Below are 13,601 nucleotides of genomic sequence, written 5' to 3' on the forward strand. Positions count from 1 at the left end.
CTTAAAGATCACTAAATTGGCTGAAATTTTGCAGAGATGATCTACACAAGATGATCTAGATATGTCTAGAAGAAAGTTTGAGGAAATTCGATCGGGAAGTGGTGCAAAAAATGAAAATCCGCACCAAAAACTTTAATGCGGACGTCCGTATCTGAAAACGACTGTATATATATATATATAGAATACTTAATTAATACACACACGTACCAACTTAATTTCTTTCGCAATGTTTATATGGCAGTTGGAAAATTGGGCACTTTGTGTAGTCCACTATAAGAAAAGAGGGGGAAATGGCAACAACAACGAGAAAGAGGACAACAAGAGTAGGAGTACTAACAAAAGTAGCAGCACTGGTTCGAGATCTGAGGCCATGGGATCTACTTTTCAAACATCGTTGATAGGTTCGGCTTCTGAGTGTGCTTCGACAATGAGCTCACAGAACGGGAATTCTTGCCAAACTCCGACACCTTCCAAAAACAACACTATTCCCTTTGGCTACAGTAACTCAAGTATGGGTTCATCCAGTTCACAGCCACGACCCAACTGGAGTTACAATGTTAACCCAAAGAAGCAGCAGCAGTCTTCCACTTCTGATCAGCCTTTGCTCACCCGAGGTACTTATAATATAGCCTCTCATGATGATCATGATTCCTCTGGTCATGCCCTATTTCCTAAACGTACACCCAGCGGTATTGGCAGCCCCAACTGTGATCAAACCCCAAACTGTTCCAATACGAATGACTTATCCCTCAATAACAATGTATCTGGTGATCAAATGTTATCTGATTTTGATTTCATGAACGACTCAACCTTCTCAGACTTATACACCATGTTGCATGATGAGAGTCTACAGTCGTCACTTCCCCAGCAGAGAGATGATGACACTCAAAACATAAACCCTAGCATCAACCCTCCGGTCCATTTCCTCCTGGTTAACGTTCCTGATGAAATGTATCAATCAAGCAAGTAGGGAGAGAACATGTGTTTCCAATGCCTGACAAACTGGATTTGATGGATTGTCAGATCGATGAAGGAAGCGAATATATCAAAATTTCATGAAAATTTAAACCAAAATTTTTCAAAACATATCAATTCTTTTAAATCACACACTCACCAGCCTTATCAATAGAAGGAACCCCATCTTTTCCCAGAGCTCTCTCTCTCTCTCTCTCTCTCNCTCNCTACTCTCTCTCTCTCTCTCTACTCTCTCTCTCTCGTCTCTCTCTCTCCTCTCGTCGTCCTCGTCGTACTCTCTCTTCTTCTCTCTCTACTCNCGTACTTACTCGTCGTCTACTACTCTACTCTCTACTCTCTCTCTACTCTCTCTCTCTCTCTCTCTCTCTCTCTCTCTCTCTCTCTCTCTCTCTCTCTCTCTCTCTCTCTCTCTCATGCCAGCCTCCTCTCCATTCTCACCGCTCTTTCCTCTGCCGCCACCTTCAACTGCACCACCCCCACCAACGCCACCTCCAACTGCCACGCGCTCATCGACTTCGTCCCCACAAACGCCACAACTCTCAACGCCGTCAAGACCCTCTTCAACATCACCCGGCCACCTCCGCACCCTCCTCGGAACCAACAACCTCCCCCTCTCGACCCGACCCGACTCACCCGTCCCCGTCACCAGCAAGCTCCTCGTCCCCTTCTCTTGCACCAAGCCTCAGATTTGGGTCACCACAGACGCCGCTGCAGCCACCTTTCTCTCTACCAAGCCTTCCCGCCGACCCACCACCGTCCCTCGAAATTTCAAAGGGGTAAGAAATCAAGGTAAGTTCTTCAATTTTTCTGATTTAATTAGCTTTGGTGATAGATTTATGTGTTTTTGTTTAATTTGATTTTGATTTTAATTTTGGTTAGGATATGATTGGTATGATGGTGGTGGCATGGTGGTTATTTGGTGCGGTGGTGGTGGTGGTGGTAGTGGTGGTATATTTGGGGCAGATTGTTGGCATGAAATTGAAAGGGAGATATTGTATTGAAGTTTACTGACCCCAAGTAGAAGTTTACTGGGGGCAGTAAACTTCCACTAGGTTTACTAGGGGGCAATGAATTTGTTTATTTGGGTAAGAATGGGTATCTGTTGTGTATAATTGACATGAAATTAAAAGGGAGATACTGTATTGAATTTTACTGACCCCCAGTAGAAGTTTACTGGGGGCAGTTTACTTCTACTGGGTTCACAAGGGGCCAATAAAGTTATTTATTAAGGTAAGAATTAGTATTTGTTATGTGTTGTGCCCCTGAAATTGAAAAGGAGTTATTTTTGCAAGTTTACTGATCCTCAGTAGAAGTTTACTGGGGGGCAGTAAATTTTATTTTTTCCATATGCAGTTTATAAATGCAAGTTTTTACTACTTATATGCAGGATGAGAAGAAGTTCAAGACATTTAGTTGTGACTTCTGAAACATGCGGTGGTGGTGGTGGTATTTGGAGCGATCGGAGTAAATGGATAAAAAACCTACGGTGGCTTTTTTATTTTATTTTTTAATTTTTTTTTCAGCCTTTAGCGACGGAATTCAACTATTCCGTTTCCTAAGTGGATAATTTTTTTTATTATAAAATAAAATCCGTCGCCTAAGTGCTTAGGAGACGAAAGTATTCCGTCTCTTAAGAACCACTTAGGCGACGGAATTTTAGGTTCTGTTGCCTAAGTATCTACCTCACCACACTTAGGCGACGGATCTTAACCGACGGACGTTCTGTCTCCTAAGTACTTAGTAGACGAAATCTGTCACTTAGGAGACGAAATAATTCCATCTCCTAAGTGCTTTTTTCCAATAGTGATAGTGCATGTGTGTTGTCAATGGTGACCGTATTATACAAATAAATGGATATATGCATGTTGCATCTTGAGTAAATGACGGTAGAATTATGATCATATTATGAAGACTAATGAATCTATCTAGTACTATGATTATATTGCGTCCAGGACGCTCTTCAAACTTGATGAATCATTTAGGACTAAAAATTTTGTCTAGAGATTCTCAAAAATGAGTTGCAATACCACGTTGCCTAGCTAGCTCTTAGAAAAACAAAACAAAACGTTTACAGCTTTGGACCATGCATGACCTTCATCTAAACTCAACTTCAGGTTTTCTTATAAAAATTAAATATGTAGTAGTTGACCAAAGATTGACAGAAGATCGCAGATGAATTTGAGACAAGGTATGGTACTTGGATGTATATTCTACTTTAATTTTACATGTATTTGAACAAAAATTACAATGTTATGAATCAAATTACAACATTGAGATCAAATTTACCAAATTTATTTATATTATTTACATTAAGTTAAACAAAATTACAACTATGAGACCAATTTGTTCAAAAACTTGTAAAATAGTTGTACATTTTGTAATTACAATTATTATAACAAGATTACAAACAATACGACTCAGCATTACCACTTTAACTACAAATATGTTGTCATATTTGTAAATGTAGATATCACATACATATAGGTACCATAGAATTTCCTATCATTCATTCATATAATCTTCTAGAAAATAATGAGTTTCATGAGACAAAAACCTAGCTAATTAATTTGACACAAAGTTGGAAATCCTCTCAAGTTACTATAACTATAAAAGTAAAACAAGCTAGCCTTAGTACTTAAAGGAATTTTTTTAGGTACCTACATGTATATGATATACCCGCATTTACTAATATGACAACAAATATTTGTTGTCATTGAAGTAAATTGAGTCATAACCGAGAGAAATTTGATTCTATTAGTGGTAATTACTCAATCTATGACTATTTACAAGATTATGAACAAATTGTTTTGGATATAGTAAGTTGGTTCAATTGTATGTAAATGTGTAAAACAAACGTGGTAAACTCGTTGTCGATGTTGTAAATTTGGTTCAAATAAATAGTAATTTTTGTCCAGTTAGTGATAAATGAGGGTATGTGATACATGTAGGTATCATAGACGACCCATGAGGCAACGTCAAGTGCTTTGATCAGGCCTTCAAAGTGAAGTTCATAGATGAATAACAAGAAGTCCTCTTCAAGTGCTTTGACAACATTGCCTTGGCCAATTAAAGAAGATGAAATTGAATCGAAGGTTTTTGGAAGGTCACGCAGAAATCTGAAAATATTATGGGCGATGACAAGAAGCCTATATATCATGACCAAAACGGAAGGAAAACTCAGTGCCTCATGAACCAGTACCTCAAATCAACGAGGGCAATAATCCCGTGGTAAGTATACATTGCAATGTGCAGACCTTCTTTATTGGTAATTATGTATAAGAAAAGTACTACCTATGGTTAAAATCTTGCAACTGTCTCTCTTTTCTTATATATGCAGTGGAAGATTTGGGTACATTTTGTAGTCCACTATAAGCCAAGAGGGAATAATGACACAAACAAAAGATGCAGCACTGATTCGAGGTCCGAGGCAGTTAGATTTGCTTCTCAAAACTCGACGCGTAGATAGGTCTGTCCTCAGCATCCAATCCCCAAATTTCCTTTGGCAACAATTACTTCAATGTGGCTTCATCTTCTAACCCACAAGGAACTAGTTCGCACCCAGAAACAGTACCTTTTGATGCAGCGAAAATAGATAATGTTGGAATCTACCAACGGCGACTTGAATCCACAAGTCTAGTTTTCTCGAATCCACGAGAGAATCTGGAATCCACCAGAAAAGTTGAGATAAACTCAAAGTTTTTATTAATATCAAAGTTGCCGAATACAACTGATAAAGGCTCCTTATATAGGAGCAAATAAACCCTAGGGCAACTAACAACAAAGCCTAAAAGCCCAAAGATTAAAAGAAAACTAAATCCAAAACAAACTATTAAAAGTAATTACTGAAAATAAGTAAATTCGCATTTTGGAAGCCTAAACGGACTCGGATGGCCTAAAAAGCCCATACGTCGTGGCAAAGCGACGAATTTGGTTTGTTGGGCCGTTCCGCTTCCAGAAAGGTATCATAATGGTCAATCAGACACCGAACGCCAAATCTGAAACAAACCGGGTTTAGACTTGTTTCGATCGATCTGCTCTTCAATCTTTAGCGCCATCTGTTCTACATCACCTTTACAGACTCCTACTATCTCATAGAAGAGACAGCAGAGTTCCATTTCTTCTGATGATGAGCCTTTGGATATCCTAGTAATAACATTTCCTCTCCTGCCCGATTTTCTAAACGTAGATCAGCTTTTGCTAACGACACCCCCAACTTTGATCAAAACCAAGCTAGTTACAATGAGGATGATGGATACCCGGGTCTAGAGACTTTGCCCGCCGACCTAGCCATGGATGATTGGAAAGACAATATTTTTGATGATCTTCATATCCATCTGTACTTAACCCTCAAAATTATAACCCTAATATCATTAACCCTACAACTAGCTAGTACTAGTCATCCTACTGTCTCCACCTCAGTTCCATCTCCTCTCACCTTCAACTATTCTCCATATATAGTCCATAGCATGTATAAGTATAACAACACTCAAACCAAGGGAGGAAAGACAAGGTAGGAGAAGAGAATACTGATTTTACAGTTTGTTCTTCATCAAGTGTTCTTTTTAGTAGTACAATTTCTCATTCACTCTCAGTTTGGTCCTATACTTCTAGCTGGTTCATATTTATTTGGAAAGATTAATTACATAGACAATGACTGCTTTCGGAATTGGCAAAAGCTCTTTTAAGAAACCTATTGAAGTATAGGTTCGGCAATGTCTTGCAAAAATAATTAGAAGTAGTATTTACTCAAATGAGCTGTTGAGAAGAATAGATTCAGAAGACAAGCATGCACGCACCTAACTTCTGGGCATGCAATGGATCGGAGAAGCAGCATATATATATATATAGGTGAATACAATGGCCTCCCTATATTAGGGTTAGGGTTATGATGGCTTGCCCACCTCCGCTGTTGGCATCGAGTATCGGCACATCGGACACAAGTGGCTGACATCCAGCCACTTAACAATGCAATCAGCATGGAAGTGATTTGGGATTTCAGATTTTAACACAGATTGGGTTTTGATTATTTTTGATGGTTTGGTTGCCGGTGATGACAAAATCGAGTTGAATTAGGTTCCAAGAAACAAAGCAGGAAGACCATGGAGAATAATTAAGCTGTGAAGGGAAGAGGTGATGAAACTAAAAATCACAAGTAAGATTCTGCCACTGATTTGAATCTAGGTTCTTAATTGTCTTTTGGTTCTATATGATGATGCAAACTGAGATTTATTGGGCGATGGACTTGTTTGGGTAGAGAAGCAGGATAAGTAATTTCCATGAAGTTAGAAGTGGAAAGGATGAAGAGGATTGACGAGTAAGGAAATAGAGAAGGAACTAGAAAAAGAGAAGAGGGACCTACTGTGGCTGCTCGTCCAATCTCATAGCATAAAGAAAGGAGATTGTTACTTACTAATCTACAAGGTAAGTTGGCTGGTTACTACTTGGACCATTATTACTTGATTTGATTTGATTTGATTTGATTATACTTGTAAGGCTATAAATTGGTTAAATATAACTGGGCTGCTATTAGTCTGCAAAGTGTTGTGGTTTTGAGTTTTGACCATTTGGTAAGAAGCTGGCACGGGTTGTGAATTTGGTACAATTGAGTTGTGTAATTGATATCCTATTTTAAAAGAGACAAGGTCTGTTTGAAGTAAAGAGATTGTTGTGTTTTGGCTTGTTGATATGATTTGGAAATTAAGGATTCAGCAGAAAAATCTTAGTCTAAAAAGGAAAGAGGATTTTCTATAAGTTTTAGGAAAGTAATCTTTCAAGATTTGTTAGGATTTTGTCTGCTAGATTTAGGAGTTCTAAAATCTTATTGTATCAGCAGCCCCTATAATAGGGAGCTGCAGGGGAATTGTCTAAGCGTGAGACAGAAAACCTAGAGAGTCAAGAGTGATAGAGAGATAAGAGATCTAGCAGGGAGTTGGGGATTAGCATAGGGATTTCAATAAGTACTTGTAATCAAGTTGTTATTCTCCATAGTGCTAGTGATTCTCTCAAGAGAGATCACAAAGTGAACGTAGGCTAATTATAGCTGAACCACTATAATTCCGTTGTGTTTGTTTCTGTGCTCATTTGTTTTATCTTTGCTTATATCGTAAAGTCTGAGTAAAGATCCTAGGGACTTAACCACTATAGAGATGCAGTACTAGGTTTTCCATGTATTGGAAGCAAGTGAATTATATATGGGTGTTGAGACCAGCCTTATATATATATGGCTTATATTCAGATTAATAAGTCCTTATTGTGAATTGGTGATCACGTTATGAGGTACCAAATTGGGGTAAGTTATAATTTGAGTTGAGTTACAGATTTGGTTATGTTCTGAACCTTGAATGGTTAAGAGAAAGATAATGAGTTTGGCTCAATGGAGAGTGAGCTCTTATGCTCCTGTTAATCAATATAAAGTTGATAGATGGATTTGAATCAAGAAAAAGTGAAGAGTTATTTAAAGGGATTACCATATTATAATTGAGAATAATGTTTGTAGCCGACATGAATATTAACGTGGAATTTGTCGGACATACTTTCAGCTACCCAAGATGGTAAGCGGTGGTGGTGTTTGCCTAGCATTGTGGAGTAAAGATTCGAACTCCAGGAATACCAGGTAGGGGATTTTAGACTCTTCTTGGCTAGTGGTTTTCGTATATTATATATGAAAAATGATCGCATAGCTGTGATTGGTTTATTATGAAGATTTGATATTTCTATTGTCATGCTTGTTTTCAATCGTTTTCGATATTGTGTGATGACCTGAGAGTGAGCGGGGCATAGCGACTTCTTTGGGTTTCGATCCCCTAAATCTCCGGAGGGGCTGTACGGATTAGAGGACGTCTGACATCCTTTGAGGTGTGGCGTCGCTCCTAGGCGGTATGGCGTAAATGGACACTCTCGCTACACCTTTCCGGTATGGACGATATTAATTGCGTTAAGGTTGTAGTTGGCATAAGAGGACCGGTCATCAGGTTTGTGTATATGGGCCCGCAGATAGTTTTCGAAATGAAACTTACTTTATGATTTGATCATCATTTATATTTATATTTGTTTTCACATACTGGCTAATGAATTAAATAGTTTTCAAACCTAGTTGGTTGAGTCTTATTGAGCAGCGAGGACAAAAGCTCACCCCTATAACAGTTTTGGATGCAGGTTCTGTGCACAAGAATGGGATTGAACTGGATTGAATTGGGTGTGCATATCTGGTTAAAGTTAAATGTCTTTTCGAATTTGTTATCGTACGTAAGGTTTCCATTTTGTATCTTGATTACTTGATACATTTTCTTGTGTTTTATTTGGAAACCTTGTTTGAAGTTGTTAGTCCGTCAGCTACTTTATTTGATTTTCTTGTCATTGTTACTCGTACTATCAAGGAGCTATATTTTAGTTAATCTGGGAAATGTTTTATTGAAGTTGTTAATAATGCTTGTGCTCTATAGCTTGATTTCAAAGAAGGTTAAATTGACTTCTTATTGGGTTTTACACCTCAATTTATTTAACGCTTCCGATTTTAACTTTGATTTTCAATTTATAAAAGTTTTAGTTAGTTTAATTAAAATGCCTTGCGGGTTCTTAGGGCTTGAGTGATTAGCTTAGGTTCTAAGAGAACGCGGCACTGTAATGTGCTCAATTTAATGAGGTGCAAATCAGGGCGTTACATCACCGATAATCATAGGGTTACAACATTCGCTATGGATAGGATTTGGGGTTATATACACACATGAACATATATATATATATGATTTTTCTCAGGTGAGGATGTCCTTAACTTAGCTATGGTGCGGATTTCTTTAACTGACCCACAATTCAATTTTTGATCATATTTTCTCATTTAAACCGTTTAGTATCTAGGTATATATGAGTAGATCATCTCTACATAATTTTAGCTAATTTGGCGATAGCTAAGGCATTTAAAACCGTGATTTATAATTAAGAACACGAACGGTTCCGGTTTAACAGATACAGTCTGTTCCTTAATTTCATACATTTTTGAGATCGTAACAATTACTAAATTAGCTGAAATTTTACAGAGATAATCTACTCATATATACACATAGATACTGAATGGTTAAAATGAGAATATATGATCAAAAAGATGGTCAAATTGAAGACATCCTTAGTGGAGAAGGGTTATGTGTATATATATGTAGACTTTTAAGCTAAGCTAACTAAGGCCTAGTTTGGTACAGCTTCGTTTTTTTTTATTAAGTTCAACTTTTATCTAAACTTCTAGATTATTTGTGTTTGGTAAATTAATATATATATATATGTAAATATATATATATAATTTGGTTAATTTGGGTTGGTTTGACAAGTCAACCGGAACCAACCCGGTTTAATCCGGTTCAGACCAGTTTAGGCTATTTTCTGACCCGGTTTTCTAGATTCGGTTATCCGACTCGGATTTTCGGTTGGTTTACCGAAAACCGGATTTATGCCCAGGCAGCCCAGCCCTATCTATAACGAAAGTATTTATATCGAAATTTAGTGTTTTGCCTTGCTTATTTGATTTTGTTGGAAAAGAAAGGAAAAAAAGACGTTATTCATTCCCAACCTGGATTTGAGATAGATATTTTGTTAAAAAGACAAATGTTTATGGTGAACATTTATTCAATAATTTTTTAACAACAAATTCATTTCGCTGAGTATATATGTAGAAAATCAAGATCACTAAAGCCTATTTAAAGTGATAGGGAACTCAAAAAAATTTCACCCCGGGCATCATAAAGCTTAGGACCGGCTCTGCTTGGGCTCTCATTTATTCGCATGTTACTTTTGAGTGGTAAGTTTCATTTGGCCTTGGATTGGATCGTCTCTTTAGTGTTATTGTCAGTAGCGATGATGTCGAAGCCCTTGGTGTCACGACCCCGGTTGATCTCTACTCATCCATCGTCTGGGTCCAGCTCTCCTCAATGATGACGTTCTGACGTCTCTCATTTGCTTGAGTGTAAGAAATCAAGATTTAGGGGTAAATAAATTGATTTATCAGGGGTCGATAAACATTTTATTAGGTGGTAGTAAAACATTTATTACCTTCTATAAATTCTTTGTGGATGTTCTGGAGAGATTTCATTTTTATTGCCCTCTAATAAATTTTTATCGACTCCCGGTCAAATGTTAATTGCCCCTAGTAAAACATATTTCAACATTATTTCCCCTCCATAACAGTGTATTACCCCTCAGTAAAACATTTTATTGCTTCCTAATAATACATAAACAAAATATTGTCCCTTAATAAAACTTCCGGCGAGAGTATCGAATAGTTATGACATGGTCCAATGATATTCCGATGACATTCAATAAAGTCCGATGAGATTTTGATTAAATTCGAGAAAAATTCCGGTGAACAAATTTTGACAACCGAGCTCTGACGACCAGTGACCCCAGTGATCAAAATTTGTACCACATAGACATTGACTAAAAAAGATAATCATAATCCTAATAAGAACTCTTACTCTACAAGGATTGTAAATCACTATGTATACAAGCATACATCTTCCTCGACACTCTAATTCACGAAATCTGTGTATGTTTCTACATTAATCTATGTTTACTTGATGAATCGGTACAATAATATATCCATATTCGATTCTTACATCTATCAAATTGGTACAAAAAATTGATCTTGATTAAGGAAAAAAAAAAGAAAAAAAGAAAAAAGAAAGGGGTATCTCTGCAAAATCGTGCCGCTGGGCGCTACATATGAAGACATGAAGTTCTAAACTCTTAGCAAGTTCCCAAACCGTCTCAGAAAATTACAGATAAACTAGGGCGCCATGGGATATAGAAAGACCAGAGAAACTGCGCTGAAGAAAACTATTCTGCTTCTTTTCGTTTCGGGCCAAATATTCTAAATTCTATATTTCGTCTTCTTTACACGCTGGGAATCGGTATTTGATTTTTGAAAAATTGTGCAGAATTTTTCCTCGGGATAGCATTGGCCGGCGCAGTTGATCTCGATCCGTCACCGTTTGCAGAACTCGATCGGTTAATCCAAGAGAGTATGACTAATGAAACAATAGCAGCTCTGGAGCGTGGAGAACGTCCACTCTCGGGCGTCGAGTTGCTTTTCGGTAAAAAGTAAGCAAAAATTTCGTTGGTTTGGAATTTTGTAAAAATAGTCTAATTAGTTACTTGATGGTTGTTATAGCGCGGAGGAGGCCAGAAAACCATGGTGTATAGACCCATTCACTATAATGATACCCTCATGAGTGGCACTCACCGATCATATTGACCGTTTGAGTCACGAGGTGGCAAGTGGTAAAAAATCTATTGCTTCCATCGACAGACGGCCGCGGATTAACATGAACCGGGTCGGGTGGTATAGGTAAGCCAATTTGATTCACAGTTCCTATTATGATAATCTGGGTTTCTCGTCTAAATGGTATTTTGTTCAGGGGTGCTTGTGAGTCGTCTGAAGACCAGTGGTCTGCCTTGGAGAAAAGGTTTGAAGCTGAGTTCAACATAACTGAAGAGGAACGAGCCGAGGCCTATGATGTATGCAACTTATCTCTGTCTTCTTTTGAACTTTTTATCAATGCGAAAGAACCAATCTGAATTTGAGCATCAATAAAAAGTAGATGATGCAAAGATTAAATAGAGATAGAATATTATTGGAATTCCTATTGAGCGCAAGAAGCTCTCTCTTTGTTTACTTTTCCCCAACTGCTTAGGTTTAGAGACAATGGCTCCAATATTTAGTGTCCTACCGAAAGGGTGTGGTCTTTGGGACAGGGGCTTTGGGTTTCCTACTAAAGGAGTTGTGGACATCACCAAAGGGCGTTGTCCCGTAGTTCCTTATGGGCAACACAAAGTTAGGCCCTTGGCTTGAGTGCAGCTTTTACTTCTTGCTTCACTATGAATGGAATTTCATTCCTGAGAGCATCAAAATGGTGTGCCTCCTATGGCACGGCTTTATGCCCAGAGCAAAAGATGAATGTGTTATCAGAACGTTTCGTGTGAGATGAGACTCAAAGCTAGAGAAAATAGGTAGTTCCGTAGTTGGACATGGGAAGATTGCTTGAATTGTGTGGAACTGTTGGCCTACATAATTTAGTGCTATCCGTGTAATTGACGGAATGTATTGTGTTCCATTCACTGATAGAGAAGGGAAAGACAAATGCTTGTCCAACTCAGTTCTTTAATTCTTTTGGCAGAGCGTAAGTGCTCACTTGCCCCCTTGGACCAAACTGGTGACGATTAGTCCTCTTAGTTGTTGTGTATGCAAAATGAAGGACAAATCAGTTTGCTTGGAAATGGTATTGGTCCATATTAGTTCAGTAGAGGTCTGAGACATGTGGAGTAGATTAGCCGCTTTGTGCATCAGGGGTTTGTATTGGACCTGTTAAAAGATTGGTTTTTCGTTAGATGCATAATATACATTCAGACATTTCGTTAGTTTCTATTAGTGGTGACAGATCAGTTATAGATTTATATTCAACGTTGGGCTTGTCGGCAATAGCGAAAACAGGAGCAAGTGTGTTTCATTTGCCCTAGTGCCTCAACACCTTGAGGCGTAATAGTGTAAGGTTTTCACACATTCGATTATTAAGAAAAAGTCAATAATTCACCACAAATTTTTTCTGCAAGAAAAAAAAAAATAATATATATATATATATAGAGTCCGGATCTAGAGAGGACCTCTTTAAACTCTTAAAGTAAGAATGTTTTTAGTTCTAGCATGTATTTTGACAATCAAAGCCACTCATTCCCTAGTTACTTACCCACATATGATATATATATTATCATTGCATAAGAACTCTACTATTCAGTTCCTTCAAATTCTTTTTGCTATTGCTATTCCACAATGATGGTTCCTGTAAGCACCATTGGTTATTATTTCTCGTTGCTCTCTAAAGGCCCATTTCAATGATGTGCAGATACTTATGGGCGCAGACATAATCTCTGAGCGCAAGAAGTTGGAGGAGAAGGTAATAGAGAACCCTGAAACCATATTGACATTTGAATATGTCAAGAAGATAGACGATGGAGAAAGGGAATCTGATGAGCTTGCCAAGAAGGATTACATGAAGTTAAAAATAGAGTGGAAGAAGAAGATTGATGACCTACAGAAAATGAGGGGTAGAGAATGATGATTTTGATGAAATGCTGGAGGTGAGAGCAGCACTCTGCAATCTAGAGTTGCAATTTCTCCAGGGGGGCTGGAAGAACTGGGGGTTTAGCTTCATTTAATCATTTTGCTTTGTTTAAGACGCTTTGCCCAGCATCTTCTGCCGATTGTCAGCCTGTTCCGGGTGTCTCATGTCTCAGAGCGCAGTAAACATGGCTCATGACATATTCTTTATTTATATAGGGAATTTTTTTTTTGTCCATTTTAATTGTATAATTTCACGTTTTCATAATATTTCTTCGTTTTAGTTTTCATAATTTCACATTCTCATGACAGATTAAGTTTTCATAATTTCACGTTTAAAAATTAACACATGTGACTCGTGTTTTATAGAAGAGCACAAGTGATCAAATAAGTGTGGTTTTTTTTTCAATGACTAACATTTGTTTGGTCAAATGGTCACAACCTTATAATGGTAGGATAAAATTAAGTGTCGTCTGGTTTATTCTTCAGCAGCAACATAGTAGGAAAATTGTATTAGTGAACATTAGGA

General features: G+C 37.7%; 1 protein-coding gene across 1 annotated transcript; it reads left to right on the forward strand.

Moving 5' to 3' along the window:
• The first annotated feature begins 10,726 nt into the window (after positions 1-10,726).
• Positions 10,727-13,070, forward strand: LOC101297931. The gene is made up of 4 exons (XM_004298511.1): positions 10,727-11,058; positions 11,129-11,305; positions 11,376-11,475; positions 12,858-13,070. The coding sequence occupies exons 2-4, from the start codon at positions 11,283-11,285 to the stop codon at positions 13,068-13,070; spliced, it is 336 nt and encodes a 111-aa protein (XP_004298559.1). The 5' UTR covers positions 10,727-11,058; positions 11,129-11,282.
• The last annotated feature ends 531 nt before the right edge of the window (positions 13,071-13,601 follow it).

The sequence above is a fragment of the Fragaria vesca genome, linkage group LG4, assembly GCF_000184155.1.
Source record: "Fragaria vesca subsp. vesca linkage group LG4, FraVesHawaii_1.0, whole genome shotgun sequence".
NCBI lineage: Eukaryota > Viridiplantae > Streptophyta > Magnoliopsida > Rosales > Rosaceae > Fragaria > Fragaria vesca.

Coding starts and splice junctions, on each gene's coding strand:
- LOC101297931 (XM_004298511.1), top strand. CDS start 11,283: ATGAACCGGGTCGGGTGGTATAG. Junction 11,306..11,375: donor AACCGGGTCGGGTGGTATAG/GTAAGCCAATTT, acceptor TATTTTGTTCAG/GGGTGCTTGTGAGTCGTCTG. Junction 11,476..12,857: donor AACGAGCCGAGGCCTATGAT/GTATGCAACTTA, acceptor AATGATGTGCAG/ATACTTATGGGCGCAGACAT.